Here is an 18,243-nt window from a genome sequence, read left to right on the forward strand (position 1 = left end):
GACTCCCTATTCTTGTCCACCTTCTTTCTCAGCCTCTAAGTGACAGTGTGCAACTTTTGCATATTGTTTGACTCTGAGCTTCAAAATATATATCGCAAGTCAGGTTTTCACTTTTGCAACATCTCCCAGCTTCAACTCTACTTATGTGTCAAGCACCAGTTCTCCATTACTTTCCTTCCAAGTTCCACTCTGTACAAGTATCAACCTGTCCACAACTCTACTGGCCATATCCTTTATTTTACCAAGCTCCATTCACCTATCATCCTGTTATTGCAATTCTCCACTAGCTCTATATTCTCAAATGCATTGATTTCAAGTTTCTCCTCCTTGTTTATAAATGCCTCCATGTCTATCTATGACCTACTGTGGCAATTTGCTTCGACAATGCTGTGCCATTTATCTAAGTATGAACTACTGTATATATTTCCTTTCTTCACCCCACCATTAGTCATCTACACTATAAATGTGCAGACAAAATTGCCCATCTTTTCACATCATCTCTCCACACTTGCAAAAATATCTACTAAGTCCATTTGATCAAAATCATCTTAAAATCTCTGCTAAATTTTCTTCCACTTGGCCCTCATTAGGGAATATTTCCTTCTCTTGCACAGCAGCAAGACATTTCACTATGTTAAAGTTATTGTACATGTGTAATTGTTGTTCACGGAAGGTCAACCCTGGTTAGCTCACTTCCTTTATTAGAGGATGAGGAAGGTACCGCAATTGTGGAAATAGAAGTGAGGGTGGTAGCTTGATCATTTAAATGGCTTTTTCTCATGTAATAATTCAATCATTGCAGCAGTATGGGAGCTTTTTTTTTGCACTGTAAGAATTATAACAGAGATCTAACTATTAACATATTGCTGCATTGTAGAATCGGCTATGTGTCAAGCACTGAGACCCTGACACAAGGTTATTGTAATAGGATAATGAGAAAGGAACTAAACGTGCAAACCTGTTAAAGGGAAGGAATATACACTTGTTCAGTTGCTGTTGATTTTGCAGAGGAGTGGCAGATGGAGTTTAATTTAGCTAAATGTGAGATGTTGCATTTTGGTAAGACAAACTAGGCCAGGACTTACACAGTTGATGGCATGGCACTGGAGGGTGTTGTGCAACAGAGGGACCTAGCGGGTCAGATTCACAGTTCCTTGGAAGTTGCATCACAGTGGACAGTGTCATGAGAAGGGCATTTGGCATGCTTGCCTTCATTGGACAGAACATTAAGTAAAGGAGTTGGGCTGTACAGGACATTGGTGAGGCCACTTTTGCAGAACTACATACTGTACTATTCACCTTTCTAAAGGAAGGATATTATTAAATTGGAAAGGGTGCAGAAAACATTTACCAGGATGTCAGCAGGATTGGAGGGTTTGAGCTATCAGGGGAGGATGAGAATCTTTTCCCTGGACTGTTGGAGGTTGAGGGGTGATCTTACAGAGGTTTATAAAATCACGAGAAGCAGAGATAAGGTGAATCACCTTGGTCTTTTCTCCAGGATAGGGGAGTGCAAAGCAAGAGACCATAGGTTTAAGGTGAGGGGAGAGATTTAAAAGGGATCTGAGAGGCAACTTCTTCACATAGAGGTTGGTATGTGTATGGAACAAACTGCCAGAGGAAGTGGTTGAGGTGGGTACAGTTACAACATTTAAAAGACATTTAGACAGTGTATGAATAGGAAAAGTTTAAAGGAATATTGGTCAAATGCAGGCAAATGGGACCTGTTTAGTTTGGGAAGCCTTGTCAGTGTGGATGAGTTGTCATGCTGTATCACTGTAACTCTATGGCTCTATTTCTGATCATAGTTACCAATATAAACAGTATGTGACTTGTAGCAAATATCTGATAATTCATTGAGTTCTTTAAGAAGCAACACTTTAGATATAATTTATCCTGGGAAAGAAGCTACCATCTTGGTGGGAGAAGACCAAGGCAAAGCAAGTATATGATCATGACAGATGACATCACCAAGCCTGAAGCTGTCTTGTAGAGTTGAGGAGCAGAGCTGGTGGGTTTGAAGTGATATTCTTGATATTGCTGATGTATGGGAACTCTTGGTCTTCTCCCACCAAAGATGTTAGCTCCTTTCTCTGGATGCTGTCATTCATCAGCATCTCTCCCCACTTACCCTTGTTGATGCAGCTTATTTTGGTAGCTGCCCATCTATGCTGTGTCAATCACCCATCTAAACCCTCTTGGTCAATGACCACAGGCACTAATCATGATGCCAGGATGACTGTTGTCCATTTGCAGGTTAGTTTTCATTCATTCTAAGAATAAAACCATCTTATTTTCATAACATTGTTCAGAATAGGATGCTGTGATGCCTGATAAATCTTCTGTTTATGCTTGTGGAAGGCTAGTTACTACTAACACAATTAAATGATGTTGTGTGCTACACAGGGAATATCAAATAAGGAATGCTGAACGCACACAGGTTTAAAGGGGACCCAATTTCCAACATTGCACACTTCTTTTGTAAATATACCAGCAATACGTAACAGTTGCAAATAATAAAATGACTCTTGTTACTATCCATTCTGCTTCTTGTTTCCAGAATATGGAATATATAAACTGATCAGTTAGTTTCAACATTTTGGGATTTTTACACACATTCTCAAGAGAATAACATCTTGTTGTCTTCAGGTTTGCATTTGCAAATTGCTCTTGGTGTTTACACCATTCTTATTGAGCTGGATTTGAGATGACTGAAGAGCCACTCAATAACCTCAAATGCTGTCAATGTTTGAATCATTCAGTTAAATATAAGCAAACCAATGTTTTTGTTTGATGGAATTCAGCATTTTTAAAAAAAAACACAATTTCATTTTAGATGTACGCTGTAAATACTTAATGTAACTTCTAAACATAAAGCAAAAATCTGGGACTGTATTCATTTTCTCGTAATAAACAACAATGATCTCAGACAATAAGGTTCTGTTAAATTTCTCACTAATTAAATAACGGACTAGTGATCCAGGCTCCCGGGATAATGTTCTGGAGAAGAAAATTTGAATCCTACCGTGGTAAATGGTGAAATTTGAATTCAGTAATATTTAGAATTTTTTTAAACTCTAGGCTAATGGCAACCATTGTAACCATTGCTGATTCTTTTAAAAACCCAGCTTATTCACTGATGTTCTTTAGGGAAGGAAATCTGCTATTCTTTCCTGTTCTAGCCTACATGAAATTCCAGGACCATTGCAATGTGTTTGCTGCTTAACTGCCTTCTGAAATAGCCTGGTAAGCCATTCAGTTGGATCAAACTGATTTGAAGTTTAAACAAAAGAATGAAACCAAACTGCACATGGCATCAACCTCAGCATTGGAAATGACAATGAAAAACATAGGCCTGGTGACCAAACAAAGTCCTCCATACCATCATCTGGGGGCTTGGGGCAAAATTAAAAGATCTGTCCCAGAAACAGTCAAGCAACAGCCTGATATGGTCATATTCATGGAATCATACTTCACAGATAATGTCTCAGACACCACCATCATCAGCCCTGGAATTGCCTGGACCCACCGACTGGACAAATCCACAAAAGATGGCAGCACAATAGTAGGCAGTTGGGAGTTCCCAAAGTTGAACCCAAACCCCATGGAATTTGATGGCAACAGGTCAAATATGGCAAGGAAACTTCCAGCTGATTACTACCTACCACTTTTCCTTTAATGATGAATCTGTTTTCTTCCTTGTTGAAATCTATTTGAAGGAAGCACTGAGGCTAGAAAAGGCACAGAATTTACCTAGGGTTTGCGGCTTCAATGTTGATAACCAAGTCTGCCTTGGTGATACCACTATTGACTGAACTGGCTAAGTTTTACAGTGTATAGATGATAGACCAGGTCTGCAGTAGATGGTAAGAAAACCAACAATTAGGAAATATCTACTTGATCTCATCTTCACCAGTTTATTTGCAGCAGATGTATCTGTCCAGGACAAGATTATGGAGTGACCATGGTACAAGTTGTTGTGGAGATGAATTCCTGTCTTCACATGAGAATATTCTCCATCGTGTTGCACGGCGCTAAAATTTGCGAATGGAATATATTTTGAACAGATCTAGCAGTTCAAGACTGGGCATTCATGAGGCTCTGAAGACAACCAGCAGAAAATTTGCAATCGACCACAATTGGAAACATCATGACTCAGCATAACCACCAGACTGATATTACTATTAAACAAGGCGATCAATCCTGGTTCAAAGAAGACTGTGAGAGGGACCACGAGTACCTAAAAATGAGGTATCAACTTGATGAGAGTACAGCACAGGATTACTTGCCTATCAAACAGTGGAAGCAGTATGTGATCGACAAGGCTAAGTGATCAACAAATCAGATCTGAGCTCTGCAATCTTTTGACATCAGTCATGAAAAGTGGTGAACAATGAGTCAACTAACAAATTCATCATCAACTAAAAGTGTCAACTGCATGCACCATCTTGATCCCTCCTGAGGCCCCCATCATCTTGGATGTCAGTCTTCAAACAACTTGATTCACTTTACAAAGATATCAAGAAATGGAAAACATCAAGGCTCAGGTTGATTAGTAGAAAGTAACTTGTGCCACATCAACACCAAAAATGAACATCTCTTAGGGAACCTAAACGTTATTCTTGATTTTAAATGGCATTACTTTTACAAGTTCTCTGCTCTCAACAGTGTGGACATTATAAGTGACGTAAAACTGAACTGGTCCAGCTATACTAAAAATGTAGATCGGTGCTAGGAATTCTGCAGCGAGCAACCCACCCCCCCGTCTCCTCAGTGTATGTTCAACCATCTCTGTGGTACAAGTCCAGAGTATAACAGAATATTCCCCATTGCCTGATGTGTTCAGCTTCAACAACATATAAGAAATTTGACACCCACTATTCAGGACAAAACATCCTGCTTGACTGACACTCCATCCATCAGCTTCAGCATTCATTCTTCCACCACCAATGCAGAGTAGAAGCAGTGTATATCATCTAGAAATTTACTACAATAAGTCACTCTGACTCCTTTGACAACGCCTTCCAATCTCATGGCTTCAATCACTTAGAAGATCAAGAGCAGTAGATGTACAGAATCACACCGTCTGCAAGGTCCTCTCCAAGATATACACCAGCTTGGCTTGGAACTATGTTGCCATTCCTTCATTGTCTTTGGAACAATGTCCTGGAACTCACTTGCTAACAGCACTGCAGATATCCCTACGCACTAAGGACTGCAGCAATTCAGGAAGACAGCTTAAGACAAACTGTTCCAGGGCAATTAGATATAAGCAATCAATGCTGCACTATTTAGCAACATACAATATTTAGTAATGAACAGCACACCATTGATTGATTCAGTTTGCATTTCATATAGGCTTGCTGCCTATTCAGTTTCTAGCTAGACAATGTTTTGTCAGTTCAATATCCATCTAAAAAAGGTATGCTGGGCTGCGAAAGTATGAATTGTGTGCGTATGCCTTGGTTTCCACTTCTAACAACACAGCACAACCAATAGATCTGGCCTATACTACCTTTTCTTTAAAACCTTCAAAGGGTCTTTTCTGAGCTTTCACTTAGAGGAAAATCTTGTACATTAAGCTGGCACTCACAATTCCTTACACTGTAGGATGTGGTAAGGACTGCATCTCAAGAAATCTGTTTTTTTTGTTTATTGTTTTCATATTTAAGTAATGGAAACTAAAAATGAATGAATAAATTTATTTTCCAACCAGCTGCTTCAAGGTGATGACTCTGATGATGGTATGATTGTATTATGCATCAAAGTATATATTAATTCCTAAGTCCTGCTCCTGTCCTAAACCACACCCCTCGGTAGGTTTAGGCTCAAAACATGAGAAGTTAATCCTTATTCCACAAGTGAATCACGGGCACTTGCAGCACCACTTTAGGACTCCAGGCTATTTCCCTTGACAGCTGACAACTTGTAAATTCTCAAGTGTTGCTTGTGGAATTTTCTTTCTTTTTAATTTTTCTGATTACATTATGGGGCAGTGGCTCGTTTGTACTTTACGCATTCCTGCGATGGTCCAGCAGACTATTCCTACGTCAGAAATTTATAGCATGATTTCAAACAGCATTTGAAAATTCTCCCCAGGGACCTGGTTAACATTTCTCCCTCAACCAACTTCTTTACCGTTCATTCTAATTACAGAAACATAGAAACTGGGTGTGGATGTAGACTATTTGACTCTTTGAGTCTAATCATTCATTACTACATTTATTATTTGTGGAACATTATTGTACATAGATTGCCTGCAGCATATATCTATGAAACAGCGAAAAATGCGTTCCGAAGAAATGTCCCAACCTGAAACGTCAACTTTCCTGCCCCTTAATGCTGCCTGCCCTGCTGTGCTCCTCCAGCTTCACACTGTTATCTCTGACTCAAGCATCAGTGGTTTTTACTATCTCTGTCAAAAGTAATTAATTTGTTGCACAAATGTCTGAATAATGTGATGTAGTGCTATTACATTTCTTTTCTATGTGACTAGGTAGTGGGCCCTTTTACACCTCATTAAAAGCAAAACAAGAGATTAATGCAATTCTCAGTTGGCACTTTGTGTGTAAATATATGTTTTTGAATGTATAAGTTTTTGATTTTTTGAGGTATGCAGCAAAAATAATTACAATAAATAGCTTACTGATTGCAGCATAGGTTGAGGTTTGAGCAGTGATGGGACAAAGAGCAGAATGCTTGAGACTTGATAGCAAAGCATACAATGTTTGAACTGTGGAATTAGAGCATAAAAACGAGGTTAAGTGTTAGTTAAAAATTATGAGTTCAGCTTGCTAATAACAGCTTCTCTTTTGCTATCTGTGTTGAATGATAAAAAATGTATTAATTTTGATGCAAAAAGAAAATGAAAACAAAAATATAGATAAATACTTACCAAACCAGTTGAACTAAGAGGATATTACGGATATTACGGAAAAAGAGAATTGATGGGGCTGAAGCTTGCATGAACAACCAATTTAATGTTATCAGTTGGACTAGCAATGTGCCCAATTTACACCTACTAGAAGCTATGTATGTTCGTTTGCAGATGCCTGTCCTTTGCAAACAAAGGAACAGGTCCATGTTTTGCATCTTTTCCAAATTAGCAAAAGCTTAGCGGATAACTGTTCCTGAGTGCATTTCCTGTGGTAATGCCTTGACCAATCACAGTCAACTTGCCTAGTCTGTTTTTTGAAGAAAGTATGGGGATTAACTGTTCTCCAATACCTCAAACCAATCAGAGCCCAATTGGAACCAACTGGCACCCTTTTTTCATGTCATTTAAATTGTTGTATTCATGTGATTCTGCCCTGCTAAGTGAAGAATGAAAATTTTCAAAAGCACGTCTATTTTTCACAGCAATGCTCAAGTTCTGTAATGGTAAATATGGATTTTTGGGAGAAATAAGGTTCAAAATATGTGCTTTGAGGACTTCTAAGATTTTCTTGATTTTTTTAATTTCGGGATTAGACTTTTCATATTCACTAACTCATTTGTTAGGTAATGCAGTCAAGTTACAGGACTTTCTATGTTTATATTGATATAATAAAGTATTAGAAGAATTCATCAATATCCTCAAAATTAATCACCTCCTTAAACTTAAATTCACAATACCAAAGGAAAGCACTAATTTCCAAGATATTGCAGTATTTAAGTTTGTACAACACATGAGGCAAAGTTAACAACTTTTTTTTTAAAGCCCTCCCATCACTTCTACAGACAAAATGCCATCAGCCTAAACATATCTGTCCCAAACTGGTAAGGTATCAGCTAATGTTTTTTTCATTCACCTGAACACAGGTGGAACATTTCAACTTGACAGGTACTACACAAGTTACAGTGTTTCAGATGTTAATTCACATTTAAATGTAATAACTAGTGCAGTGTTCATTACAGTAGGATGCAATACATGCTTTCCAAGTACAGTGACTCCTGAACTTACATAGCTCAAAACTAGAGATTTCACATTCAATTGCAAGGAATTAATTTCCTTTAGTGATTCAAAGTTGTTTTTTGGATGCCAGCTACCTGACTATTCTTTGTGGTCAGGTTTAAAACAGTTCTCTCTCCATTGTGGTCTATCACTTCCCCCTTGCGGCCTCTTCCCCCAAACCCCTCAACCCAAGTTAACAGATGAAATGCTCTGATGCAACAAAAGGCTCCTGATGCTCATCTCAACTAAAAGCCAATCTGAGCCTCTGCAAAACACTACCCTTGGAGATTCCCTCACTGCTGTCACTTATTTATCCTTACTGCCTATTGTTTTTACATTCACAGGTATCTTCTCTCCTATATTTATTGCTGATAGAGTCCCTAGCGAACCAACCAGCAGCAAAGATGGGAGAAAATTGGTCTTTGATTGAAGAAGTGGTTCCTCACCATTTCCTTCCATTCTAGTAATGAGGCAACTTTTCTCTGTTAGCTTGCATCATTAAGTGGATTTTTCTGGGCACTTTGAGTACTTCTGGGGAGAGATTTGTCTGCTGTCCCCATGTACTTTCAGCATTAGTTTTCAACCATCTTCAGCCAGAAGTGTCAAGTAGATGATCCATCTTGACTTATTCCTAATAAATCTTCCAAATTTCTATAGATGCACCGTAGAAAGCATCTGGATAGGATGCATCATAGACTGGTATGGCAACTGCTCTGCCAAGACTGCAAGAAATTACAGAGAGTTGTGAACGCAGCCCAGTCCATCACAAAAACCAGCCTTCCTTCCATTGACTCCATCTACACTTCCCGCTGCCTCAGGAAAGCAGCCAATGTAATCAATGATGCCTCGACCTGGTTATACTCTCTTCCACTCTTTTACATTGGGCAGAAAATATAAAAGTTTGAAAACACTTACCAACAAATTTAAGAACATCATCTTCCCCAATTTAATCAGAATTATGAACAGACCTCTCATTTTCACAGTTGATCTTTCTCTTCATCTTCTCTGTTGCTGTAATGTCAAATTCTGCATTCTGTTCTATTACCCTGATGTACATAATGTCTGATGAGCATGTGAAATGATACTTTTCACTATACTATAGTACATGTAACAATAATAAATCAAATCAAAGTCAGGCCAAGCTGTCGAAGTATATCCAAAACACCTGAGAGCAACTTAACAATGTACGAACTTGCCCAAGTATGTTCTGTCCATAAAAAAACAGAATTATTCCAAATGTAACCATTCTAAAACCTTCTCTTAATCATCAGTACCATGCTCTATTATTTCATCTACAGTGTTACCAAGTGGTACTTATTCACTATTAACATGTACACCGATGCCAGCCAAAACCGTGAGATGGATCCCGCATAATTAATCTCTGACGTTCTTAGCATGACAGATTGTTCCCATCATCCACCACCACATACGGGATGCCAGAACTCCATGCCCCCAATATCACTCCACAAGCTTTCCCATCACTGACTCAACCTTAACCTTTCTGGGTCTCCATATAATCTGTCATTCACCTGCTCCCTCCCTTGTGCCATAGACATTAATGAGAAAAACTGTTGACCTAAGACACAATTGGCTGAAGCCAACTGATGCATGCCACCTTTAAACGAATAGGCATATCAAAGCATTTGTTTCATATTTGCTGCTGACTTTAACATGAAGACAGGACATAATTACAAAATGTTTTATTGCATGAGCATTCATGACCTGCATAGGTCTTACAAGAAGGAAACTGTTACAGGATGATGTGAAGCAGAAATCACCACAAACACAACACGAAGATAATCTCTAAGTCTGAACCCACCATTAGGAATGCAAAATTTTAGCCCCTATTAATTACGTAATCCCATCTGTCACATTGCCTTCCCTTGTAGGCTCTATAAAATGACAATCCCAATCGTTGGTGAGTGACATTGTGTTATTTTACTGCTGGAGAAAAATTTAACCCATCAAGCAAACCCCTGATCTACCTTTACTCAATCACATTCACCTTTCAACAGGGTTGCTGGGCAGTAATCAGGATCAGATGCTTTGGCTGATTACCTTCTTCCTCTTCAGCAATTATACATCAACTAGTCAAAACCTCAACTCCAGCCAAGCCTCAGTCCAATACATTAGCTATTTAACTTCCCAGTACAGATGTGAAGAAGTGCAGTATTAATATAAACACATGAAAAATGGGAACAGGATGTGGTATATTTTGGTTCTGACCATTTATGGCTAGTGTTTGGGAAACTCAAAAGTATCTGCACCTACTTTTATATATTTTATATTTTATAATGTTACCAGCTGTAGGACCTGCTGAATACAACATTGTCGTTAGTTGATTACTCATGAATTAGTCCTTGATTTTGAAGCAATTATCCTGCTCCTCTGATGCTGCTTGGCCTACTGAGTTCATCCAGCTCCACACCTTGTTATTCTCAGATTCTCCAGCATCTGCAGTTCCTACTATCTCTGAAACAATATGTCTTACAAGCTCTTTTTCCAGAATGTCCAATCCTATGTTCTGTTTGGTCCATCTCTGGCATTAAATATTGATAGCAATATTATTTCTCCTTCTAATGCTTCTTAATGTGGTTACTTATTTTTATTTTATTAGAGTTGCTTTAAACCTGCTAAGGTCACAATGCTATTTTTTCTGTTTACCTCAAAGATTAAATGATCCTGCAATAGATAAAAGCTACTGGCTTTGAAGCTTTCAACCTTGTGTTAAGTCAGTGCTGTTTTAAATCCTTTTTTATTGAGGTCTATTCAAACTTTAGACACTGTATCATAGCAATGTTATAATAGCTTCTTTGCTAGCAAGTCCTTTGAACTTGATGATAGTGATGTTGCACAATATCAGAGTCATAGTGTTGTACAGCATGGATACAGACTCTTTGGTTCAACTCATTCATGCTGATCAGACATCCTAAATTAATCTGGTCCCATTTGTGAGCATTTAGCCCATATACCTCCCACCACTTCCTATTCATATTTCCATCCAGATACCTTTTAAATATTGTAATTGTACCAGCCTCCATCACTTCTTCCAGCAGCTCATTCCATACATGCTGTGTGAAAAAGTTGCCACTTAGGTCTCTTTTTAAGTCTTTCCCCTCTCAACTTAAACCTATGCCCTCTAGTTTTGGACTCCTACACCCTGGGGAACAGACACTGGCTATTCACCCTATCCAAGTTCCTCGTGATTTTATAAACTTCTATAAAGTCATCCTTAGCCTCCGATGCTGTAGGAAAAAACAGTCCCAGCCTATTCAGTGTCTTTCTATAATTCAGATGCTTCAACTTTTGCAACATCCTTGTAATCTTTTTTGAAGAGATCCAAGTTTCACAAAATCCTTCCTAAAGCAAGAAGACCAGAATTATAATATTATCAGCTGTAGGACCTACTGAATACAACATTGTCGTTAGTTGATTACTTGTGATTTAGCCCTTGATTTTGAAGCAATTATCCTGCTCCTCTGATGCTGCTTGGCCTACAGCATTCCAAAAGTGGCCTAACCAATATCCTGTACAGCCGCAACATGATCTCCAAACTCCTATATCCAATGCACTGACCAATGAAGGCAAGCATACCAAACACCTTCTTCACTATCCTGTCTATCTGTGACTCTAGTTTCAAGGAGCCATGAACCAGCACTCCAAGGTCTCTTTGTTCAGCAACACTCTCCAGAACCTTACTATTAAATGTATAAATCCTGCTCTAATTTGTCTTTCCAAAATGCAGCACCGCACACCTATCTAAATTGAACTCCATCTGCCACTCCTCAGCCCCTCAGCCCATCTGATCAAGGTCCTGTTTTACTCTGAGGTAACCTTCTTGGCTGACCACTACATTGCCAATTTTGGTGTCATCTGCAAACTTATTAACCATACTTCCTATGTTCACATCCAAATCATTTATATAAACGACAAAAAACAATGGATCCAGCACCAAGCCTTTGGCACACCACTGGTCATAGGCCTCCTGTCTGAAAAGCAACCATCCACCATTACCTCCTGTCTCCTACCTTTGACCCAGTTCTATATCCAAATGGCTAGTTTTCCTTGTATTCCATTTGATCTAATCTTGTTAACCAGTGTACAATGAAGAACTATGTCAGAAGCCTTACTGAAGCCCATATGGACCACTCTGTCTTCATCAATTCTCTTTGTTACTTCTTCAAAAACTCATTTAACTCAATTCTTCCAATTTTGCTTTATTTTATGACAATACAATATCTCTGTACTTTTTTTGTGAATTTTACCACCTTTTCCATTCAAAAGAGTGATGTCCCACCTTTCCCTCCTGCAGGCTCAGCTTCCCATCCCAGCAAAGACCCTTTGAAGATTTACAACATTCTTTTGCACTAAAAAACAACACATTTCTCTTTCTGAAGAAGGGTCCATACGTGAAACGTCAGCTTTCCTGCTCCTCTGATGTTGCTTGGCCTACTGTGTTCATCCAGCCCTACACTTTGTTATCTCACATTTCTGTAGCTGCAGTTTTTCTGCCGAAACTTTGATTTAAATTGGGACTATCCTGGTGTAAACACATTTGCAAAATGTTTCTATCTTCTTCCACTAGACGTCTTCAAAATCTTTTGAATTGCCTTTTTGTCTTAAGTGTACTTGGTAACTTGTCTGTTACTGCAGCTTCACTTTAATTTAATGTTTCAGTCTTGGCTTTGTCTATTGTGACCATGCCGCATGAAGAATCTCATGATGGCAGTGATGCTCATTTTGAAGTTTCACTACTTCTTTTCAATTGTAACATTCCCAACCCAGTCTTTGGTACCATTATTTTAAAAGTTCTACCCATTTGTCCAGAGGGATTTATAAGCATGATACTCCAAACTTCCGCACTGATCCTCTTTCTCTAAGGAGTTGATCACTTCCCAGTATTAATAGTTTTTACTCTCTACCCAGCCCACACTATTTTTGCTGTGCCTCTTACCAGTTTTGAGTTGGAGTTTTACTTCTGGCTTGCCACTTTAACCCTGCTACTGCTTCCATGAGAGCTGCTGACAGCTTTTTCATTTACCCACTTTCAGCTGCTGATGGACTGTGTTTTCTTAAAGCAGCAACATTCTTAAATTGGTAATCTCTCTTTGTCTTCTGAATGTTTCCTTCTGTGTTGAATGGATTTTTTCCACCATTGTTATCTTGATGTTTTTATGCAATGATCCACTAATCACCATGTCATATGTTGCAGTAGCAGCTTTTGGCTTGTAGTACAAAGGGGGTGCAATGCTGCTGTACTCTCTATTCTCATTTTTATGCCCATTTTTAGGGCCTGTCTAATTAGCAGCTGAGAGGCTAACCTACTGTTGAATTTTAATGGGAAGAGACACTCATCATACACAAGATAGGGCATTTGGTATCTTGAATCTGCTCTGTCACTGAATAACATCACAGATGGTCTGATCACAGTCTCTATTTTACTTTTCTGCTTATCCTCTCACAACCTTGACTCTCTTGTGGATCAAAAATTTGCCTAACTCAGGCTTGAATAAATTCAATGATCCAACAATGCTCCCTGTTTCCAGATCCTTCCACCAGAATCAGTGTCCACCTGTCAGGTCCCTTCAGAAACTTCAACAAGATTACCTGTAATTTTCCTGAACGGCAATAAGTTTAGGACAAAACTGCTTAACATTTTCGTATCAAATAACTCTTTCAACATAGGAGGACCTCGTGGACCTTCTCTGAACTGCTTCCAAAATGTTGACAGAGATGCTGATTTTCACGTTAAAAAAACACCTTTATCTGCTTGTTCAGCTAAAAAGAATTCCTTAGTGTTATTCAAAGAGTAGGATATTTTTCTCAATGATCTCATTCTCATTTCTTCTTTAATCTACACAAGTAAAAAACAGCTGACCATTGGTCATTCATTTTGCTAATCCTTTGTGTTTGACGATGTATCAATATTAATTAATATCTTGTGAAAGACTGGGACATCCTGAGTTTGTGAAAACTCCTTTACAGGTGCTTTTTTTGCACGATTTGAAGTGAGGGCCATTCTCGTGCAATTTGATGAATATTCCTTCTTCAACCAACATTGAAGAATTCAGATTAACCAGTCACCTACCTTCTGGATGATTGAGGAAGCTCGCGAGGAGTGAAACAACTGTTTTTCAACTCGGCAACAGTCATTGCCCTCCAGAAGTTAACCGATTGTTCCTGGGATTGGTGACAAGAACTCCCTATCTTTGATGGTCGTGGGACGGTATATGTGATGCTTATGCGGTATCCCTGACATACCAATAGGGGGCAGTAACGTACAGCCTCTAGATTTTGTCCTACGTCTCGGAGCACAGAAATAGTGCAAACTTCAGATACTCCAAACTTCAACACCACAGCGACTACTGGAGTCACTTTTTGTTAAAAAAGTAAATCAGACAACGGATACACATCATTTTGTGTTTAACGAAATGTTTTGGGAGATGGCACCACTTTTATATTACATGTCACAACACACACATGATACCCCACATAACAGAAAGTGCATAAACTTAAGTGTTTGCTGGTAAACAGCGAGAGGAAACATATGTGTTTTGCCTCCAGTAGTACAAAATAAGTTTTCTTCATCGCGACACTCCAGCTACTGAGTGTACTGATCAATCTCGAACTGTTTATTTCTGCAACATGAAATTACTTCCAAGGGAGTTCAGCTCGGACTGAGTTTGCACATACACAATCCTGTTTGCGGTAGTTCCAGAAAGATTTCTTGCATTTATTTAAACAGAGCAGACTACTTTGCTGCGTCTCAGTCTGTGCTAAATAAAAATGAAGATAGGACAGAATGGAGGAAGGACTGTATTCTCCAAGAAATCTGTCTGGAGCACGCACAAAATAGTGTTGCAGGTAAGTCTGATCAACTTGTACTGAACGAAGCGAGAATGCAAAATGTTAAAAGTCTATTTAGATTGTTAGAAGACAAAACGGATTTTTTAATGAACTAGCTGAGAACTATTCAACATTCAATTGCAACACAGTAGATAGGATCCAGAGATGAGCTCAAATTGTAGGACTTTTCCAAAATTTATTAAGTAAGGAGCATTTATAAGTTGAGAGGACTTGTGCAAACTTTGTGCTCCTCTGCATTGAGAGATGCTGAGCCGGCCTGGCAGTGGCAGTTGAGTGCTGTTGGCAGTGTGGGAGAGGGTTGGTGGGAGGTGCACTAGGGCGCAGCCAGATTGATCTACCTGTTCTGGTTGAGACTGTAGGCGATGCACCTAGCCGTTATTTAAATACCGCGCTTAGCGCTGGCTCGCATTCTCCCGCCCCCCCCCCCCCCCATCTTTACTGAGAGTGAGCAGCAGCACGCCCCGCCAGCTCTTGCCCTTGCCCAGCGGATGATGAACGCCTTTGGCCAAGCGCCTGCTGCCAGTGCTCAGCCTGCTCCTCTCCAACAGGCCAGCGCGCAGGAAATCCTCGACATGGCTGTGTACTGCGACAACTTCAGCGTGTACCCCCAGAACCTTCATCATCACCGCCTCCACCATCACCCTCAGCGGCCGTCTGCCCACCCCCCGAGCTACGGCCTGAGCGATTACACTTCCCCCAGCACCAACCCCTATCTCTGGCTCAATGGACCGCCGATTAACTCCGCGCCTTACCTCGCCGGGAGCAGTGGAGCACCTTACATCCCGCCGGGCTACGGGACGAGTCAGCGGCAGTTCCTGGCGCCTTCCTCGGGTTTTGGAGGCACCGAGCTCAGCTGGCTGTCCCTTCCCAGCCAGCAGGAACTTTTTAAGATGGTTCGTCCTCCTTACTCTTACTCAGCGCTGATCGCCATGGCGATCCAGAACGCCTCGGACAAGAAGCTGACCCTCAGTCAGATCTACCAGTACGTGGCTGAGAACTTCCCCTTTTACAAGAAGAGTAAAGCGGGCTGGCAGAACTCCATCCGACACAACCTATCCCTTAACGACTGCTTCAAGAAAGTTCCCAGAGACGAGGACGACCCAGGTACAAGGCTTCTTAATCAGTTTGCATATCTGGAATAGTGGGGGACAGGATTTAAATAGAAGCAAAACACTGCGGATGCTGGCAATCTGATATAAAAGCGAAAACTAATGGAGAAACTCAGCAGGTCTAGCCGCATCTGTGGAGAGAATGCAGAGTTAACGTTTCGGGTCCAGTGACCCTTCTTCAGAACCACTGCAATTTCTGATTAATTTCACATTTCCAGCATCCGTAGTTCACTGTACACGCTGCTTTGTGTAAACTCGTTGTCTAATTCTGACTTTCAAAACCAAGGTCTGCTAATACTTTAATATATAATCAGAAGCGCTATCAGGCACAACCGTGCGACTTGCCCAGCACCAAAAATCATCAGGACATTTGTTTTTGCGTTTCCCACCTTTTAGCTGCCAGTAGCAATCACCTGTGTAACCAATTAAATATCTACAAGCAAAGCACAGGAAAAGCAAACCAGCAAGAGTGAGGAGAAGGTAGGGAGGGAACGGGCAATAACTCATAGATGTTTTTCTCTGTAACAATTATAAATCACTGTTCTTGATGAGCTGCGCTAATATTATTAAGAATCTTTTATGCCTCCCGTTATTGATAGCGCCCCAAATGTATAACGGCAGGCAAACGATGGAATTGCAACAAAGACGCATTTGCAAAGCTCGTTGCTTGCTCAATCTTAACAAAACCCAGACGCTGCGCTTGGCGTCAGTGTCTGCAATATTCGCGGTTTAATGGGTATGGGGGAGTCGTTGATCTGATCACCTGCAACTTTGCCGGCATTAACTTGTTCATTCTTTTTTTTCCAAAAAAACTTTGTTCCAAATTGCATTATGTAATTCTATACTCAGAGAACTGGTCGGGGGGCGGGCCAGGAATGCAATTTTTCAAAACATTCAGCTAAGTTGTGAAGTTGATCATGCGCAAGGTTGAAGTGACTAACTCTCGTGTTTATTACTCCAGGTAAAGGTAACTACTGGACCCTAGATCCCAATTGTGAGAAAATGTTTGACAATGGGAATTTCAGAAGGAAAAGAAAGCGTCGATCAGACACTACAGGACCCAGTAGCCATGGACTGGGTGACAAAGCTGACGACGCAAGTATGAAACATTCAGATAAAGCCAGTGTCCTGGGTTCGGCCTCTCCTGGGAATTCTCCTGGGACTGCGAATGATTCCAAACCCTCGGTTTCACCAACCATGCAATCCAATCCCTGTTTCAGCAACTTCGCGTCTAACATGAGTTCCATGATCAACGGCAGCACCGGGGTGAACAGACAGATTTCCTCTGGGGGCTTGGTGGGGGATTTATCACAAGCTAGACAAAACGTCCCCGGACTGAATTCATACTCACCATCACACAACTCAATGCACAACACAGTCGACATCCACAATCGATTGAACTATTATCAGTCTCCTGCTTCCGGTCAACAAAGTGGACTGAGCGGCCCCTTGTGTAACCATTTCAGTGTCAATAATCTGATTTACGGCAGAGAAGGCACAGAGGTTTAACCACGAAGAGTGTACGTGTAATGAGTACAAAATTTAGAAACAAAGAACATGCCTTTTTTCTTTACAATAGCAATGTGAGTAATATTTCTAGCGCAGTTTGATAGAATTGATTTGTTCTCGTGACAAAATGCGCTTATTATGAATTACATGGACACATATAATTGTGTTTACTTCCAGCTAGCATTTTGACACAAACCATTTGTTTACATAAAGAATATTATGCAAAAAAAGGAACTAAAGTTTGGATAGGCAAACGCACCGTAGATTGAAATGCGTAGGTGGGGATTTATGCACTGAGTAACCAAGAAGTAAATTAATGTTGTAGACAAGTGTGGTACATATCCGCTTATCAGAGTTTTGGACTGTAAGGTTGTCGAACACTGCTGTATACAGAGAAGTAAATAGTTTTTGTAAAGTTGAAATATGAAAGTTTCTGCATTTGTATTTTAGGGTGTAGCTGTCACAATGGGATTCACTGGACCTCTTGTGTACATTGGGCAGTCTTTATTTTTTGTTTTGCAATTAGCCCTTTCTTAACAGCCAGATCACATGCTGTTTCTGTACTTAAACCTGCGTTTCTTGTTTTTGTTTTAATTAAACAGTTCATCCTATTTAAACATAGTCTCTTGAAGTTTTCATGTGCAGCACGCGTTAATAGCTAGAATGTGATTGAAGGTCCGAGATACAGCACAGTAAATTCCGACTCTGATCTCTAGATTTGAATGAACCAGTTATACATTCATGACGTTTTAACACATGAACTTCCTTTAAGCGCGTTACTCCTCAGCAGTGTGGTTAAATTTAAGCAAAACAACATTTGATGTA

The 18,243-nt window shown here is 40.0% G+C and overlaps 1 protein-coding gene and 1 long non-coding RNA gene across 2 annotated transcripts in view; one reads left to right on the forward strand and one right to left on the reverse strand.

Annotated features, from left to right (window-relative positions):
* Window positions 1–15,691, reverse strand: part of LOC132210770 (uncharacterized) — a 71,130-nt gene extending 55,439 nt beyond the window's left edge. Inside the window, exon 1 of the long non-coding RNA XR_009446956.1 lies at window positions 15,553–15,691. This is a non-coding gene — a long non-coding RNA (uncharacterized LOC132210770). The remainder of the gene's footprint in view (window positions 1–15,552) is intronic.
* Window positions 15,251–17,987, forward strand: foxi1 (forkhead box i1). The gene is made up of 2 exons (XM_048551296.2): window positions 15,251–15,904; window positions 16,871–17,987. Exons 1-2 carry the CDS (start codon window positions 15,289–15,291, stop codon window positions 17,416–17,418), a joined length of 1,164 nt encoding a protein of 387 aa, XP_048407253.1. The 5' UTR covers window positions 15,251–15,288; the 3' UTR covers window positions 17,419–17,987.
* The last annotated feature ends 256 nt before the right edge of the window (window positions 17,988–18,243 follow it).

The sequence above is a fragment of the Stegostoma tigrinum genome, chromosome 20, assembly GCF_030684315.1.
Source record: "Stegostoma tigrinum isolate sSteTig4 chromosome 20, sSteTig4.hap1, whole genome shotgun sequence".
In the NCBI taxonomy this organism is placed as follows: Eukaryota; Metazoa; Chordata; class Chondrichthyes; order Orectolobiformes; family Stegostomatidae; genus Stegostoma; species Stegostoma tigrinum.

Coding starts and splice junctions, on each gene's coding strand:
- foxi1 (XM_048551296.2), top strand. CDS start 15,289: ATGATGAACGCCTTTGGCCAAGCGCCTGCTGCCAGTGCTCAGCCTGCT. Junction 15,905..16,870: donor CAGAGACGAGGACGACCCAG/GTACAAGGCTTC, acceptor TTATTACTCCAG/GTAAAGGTAACTACTGGACC.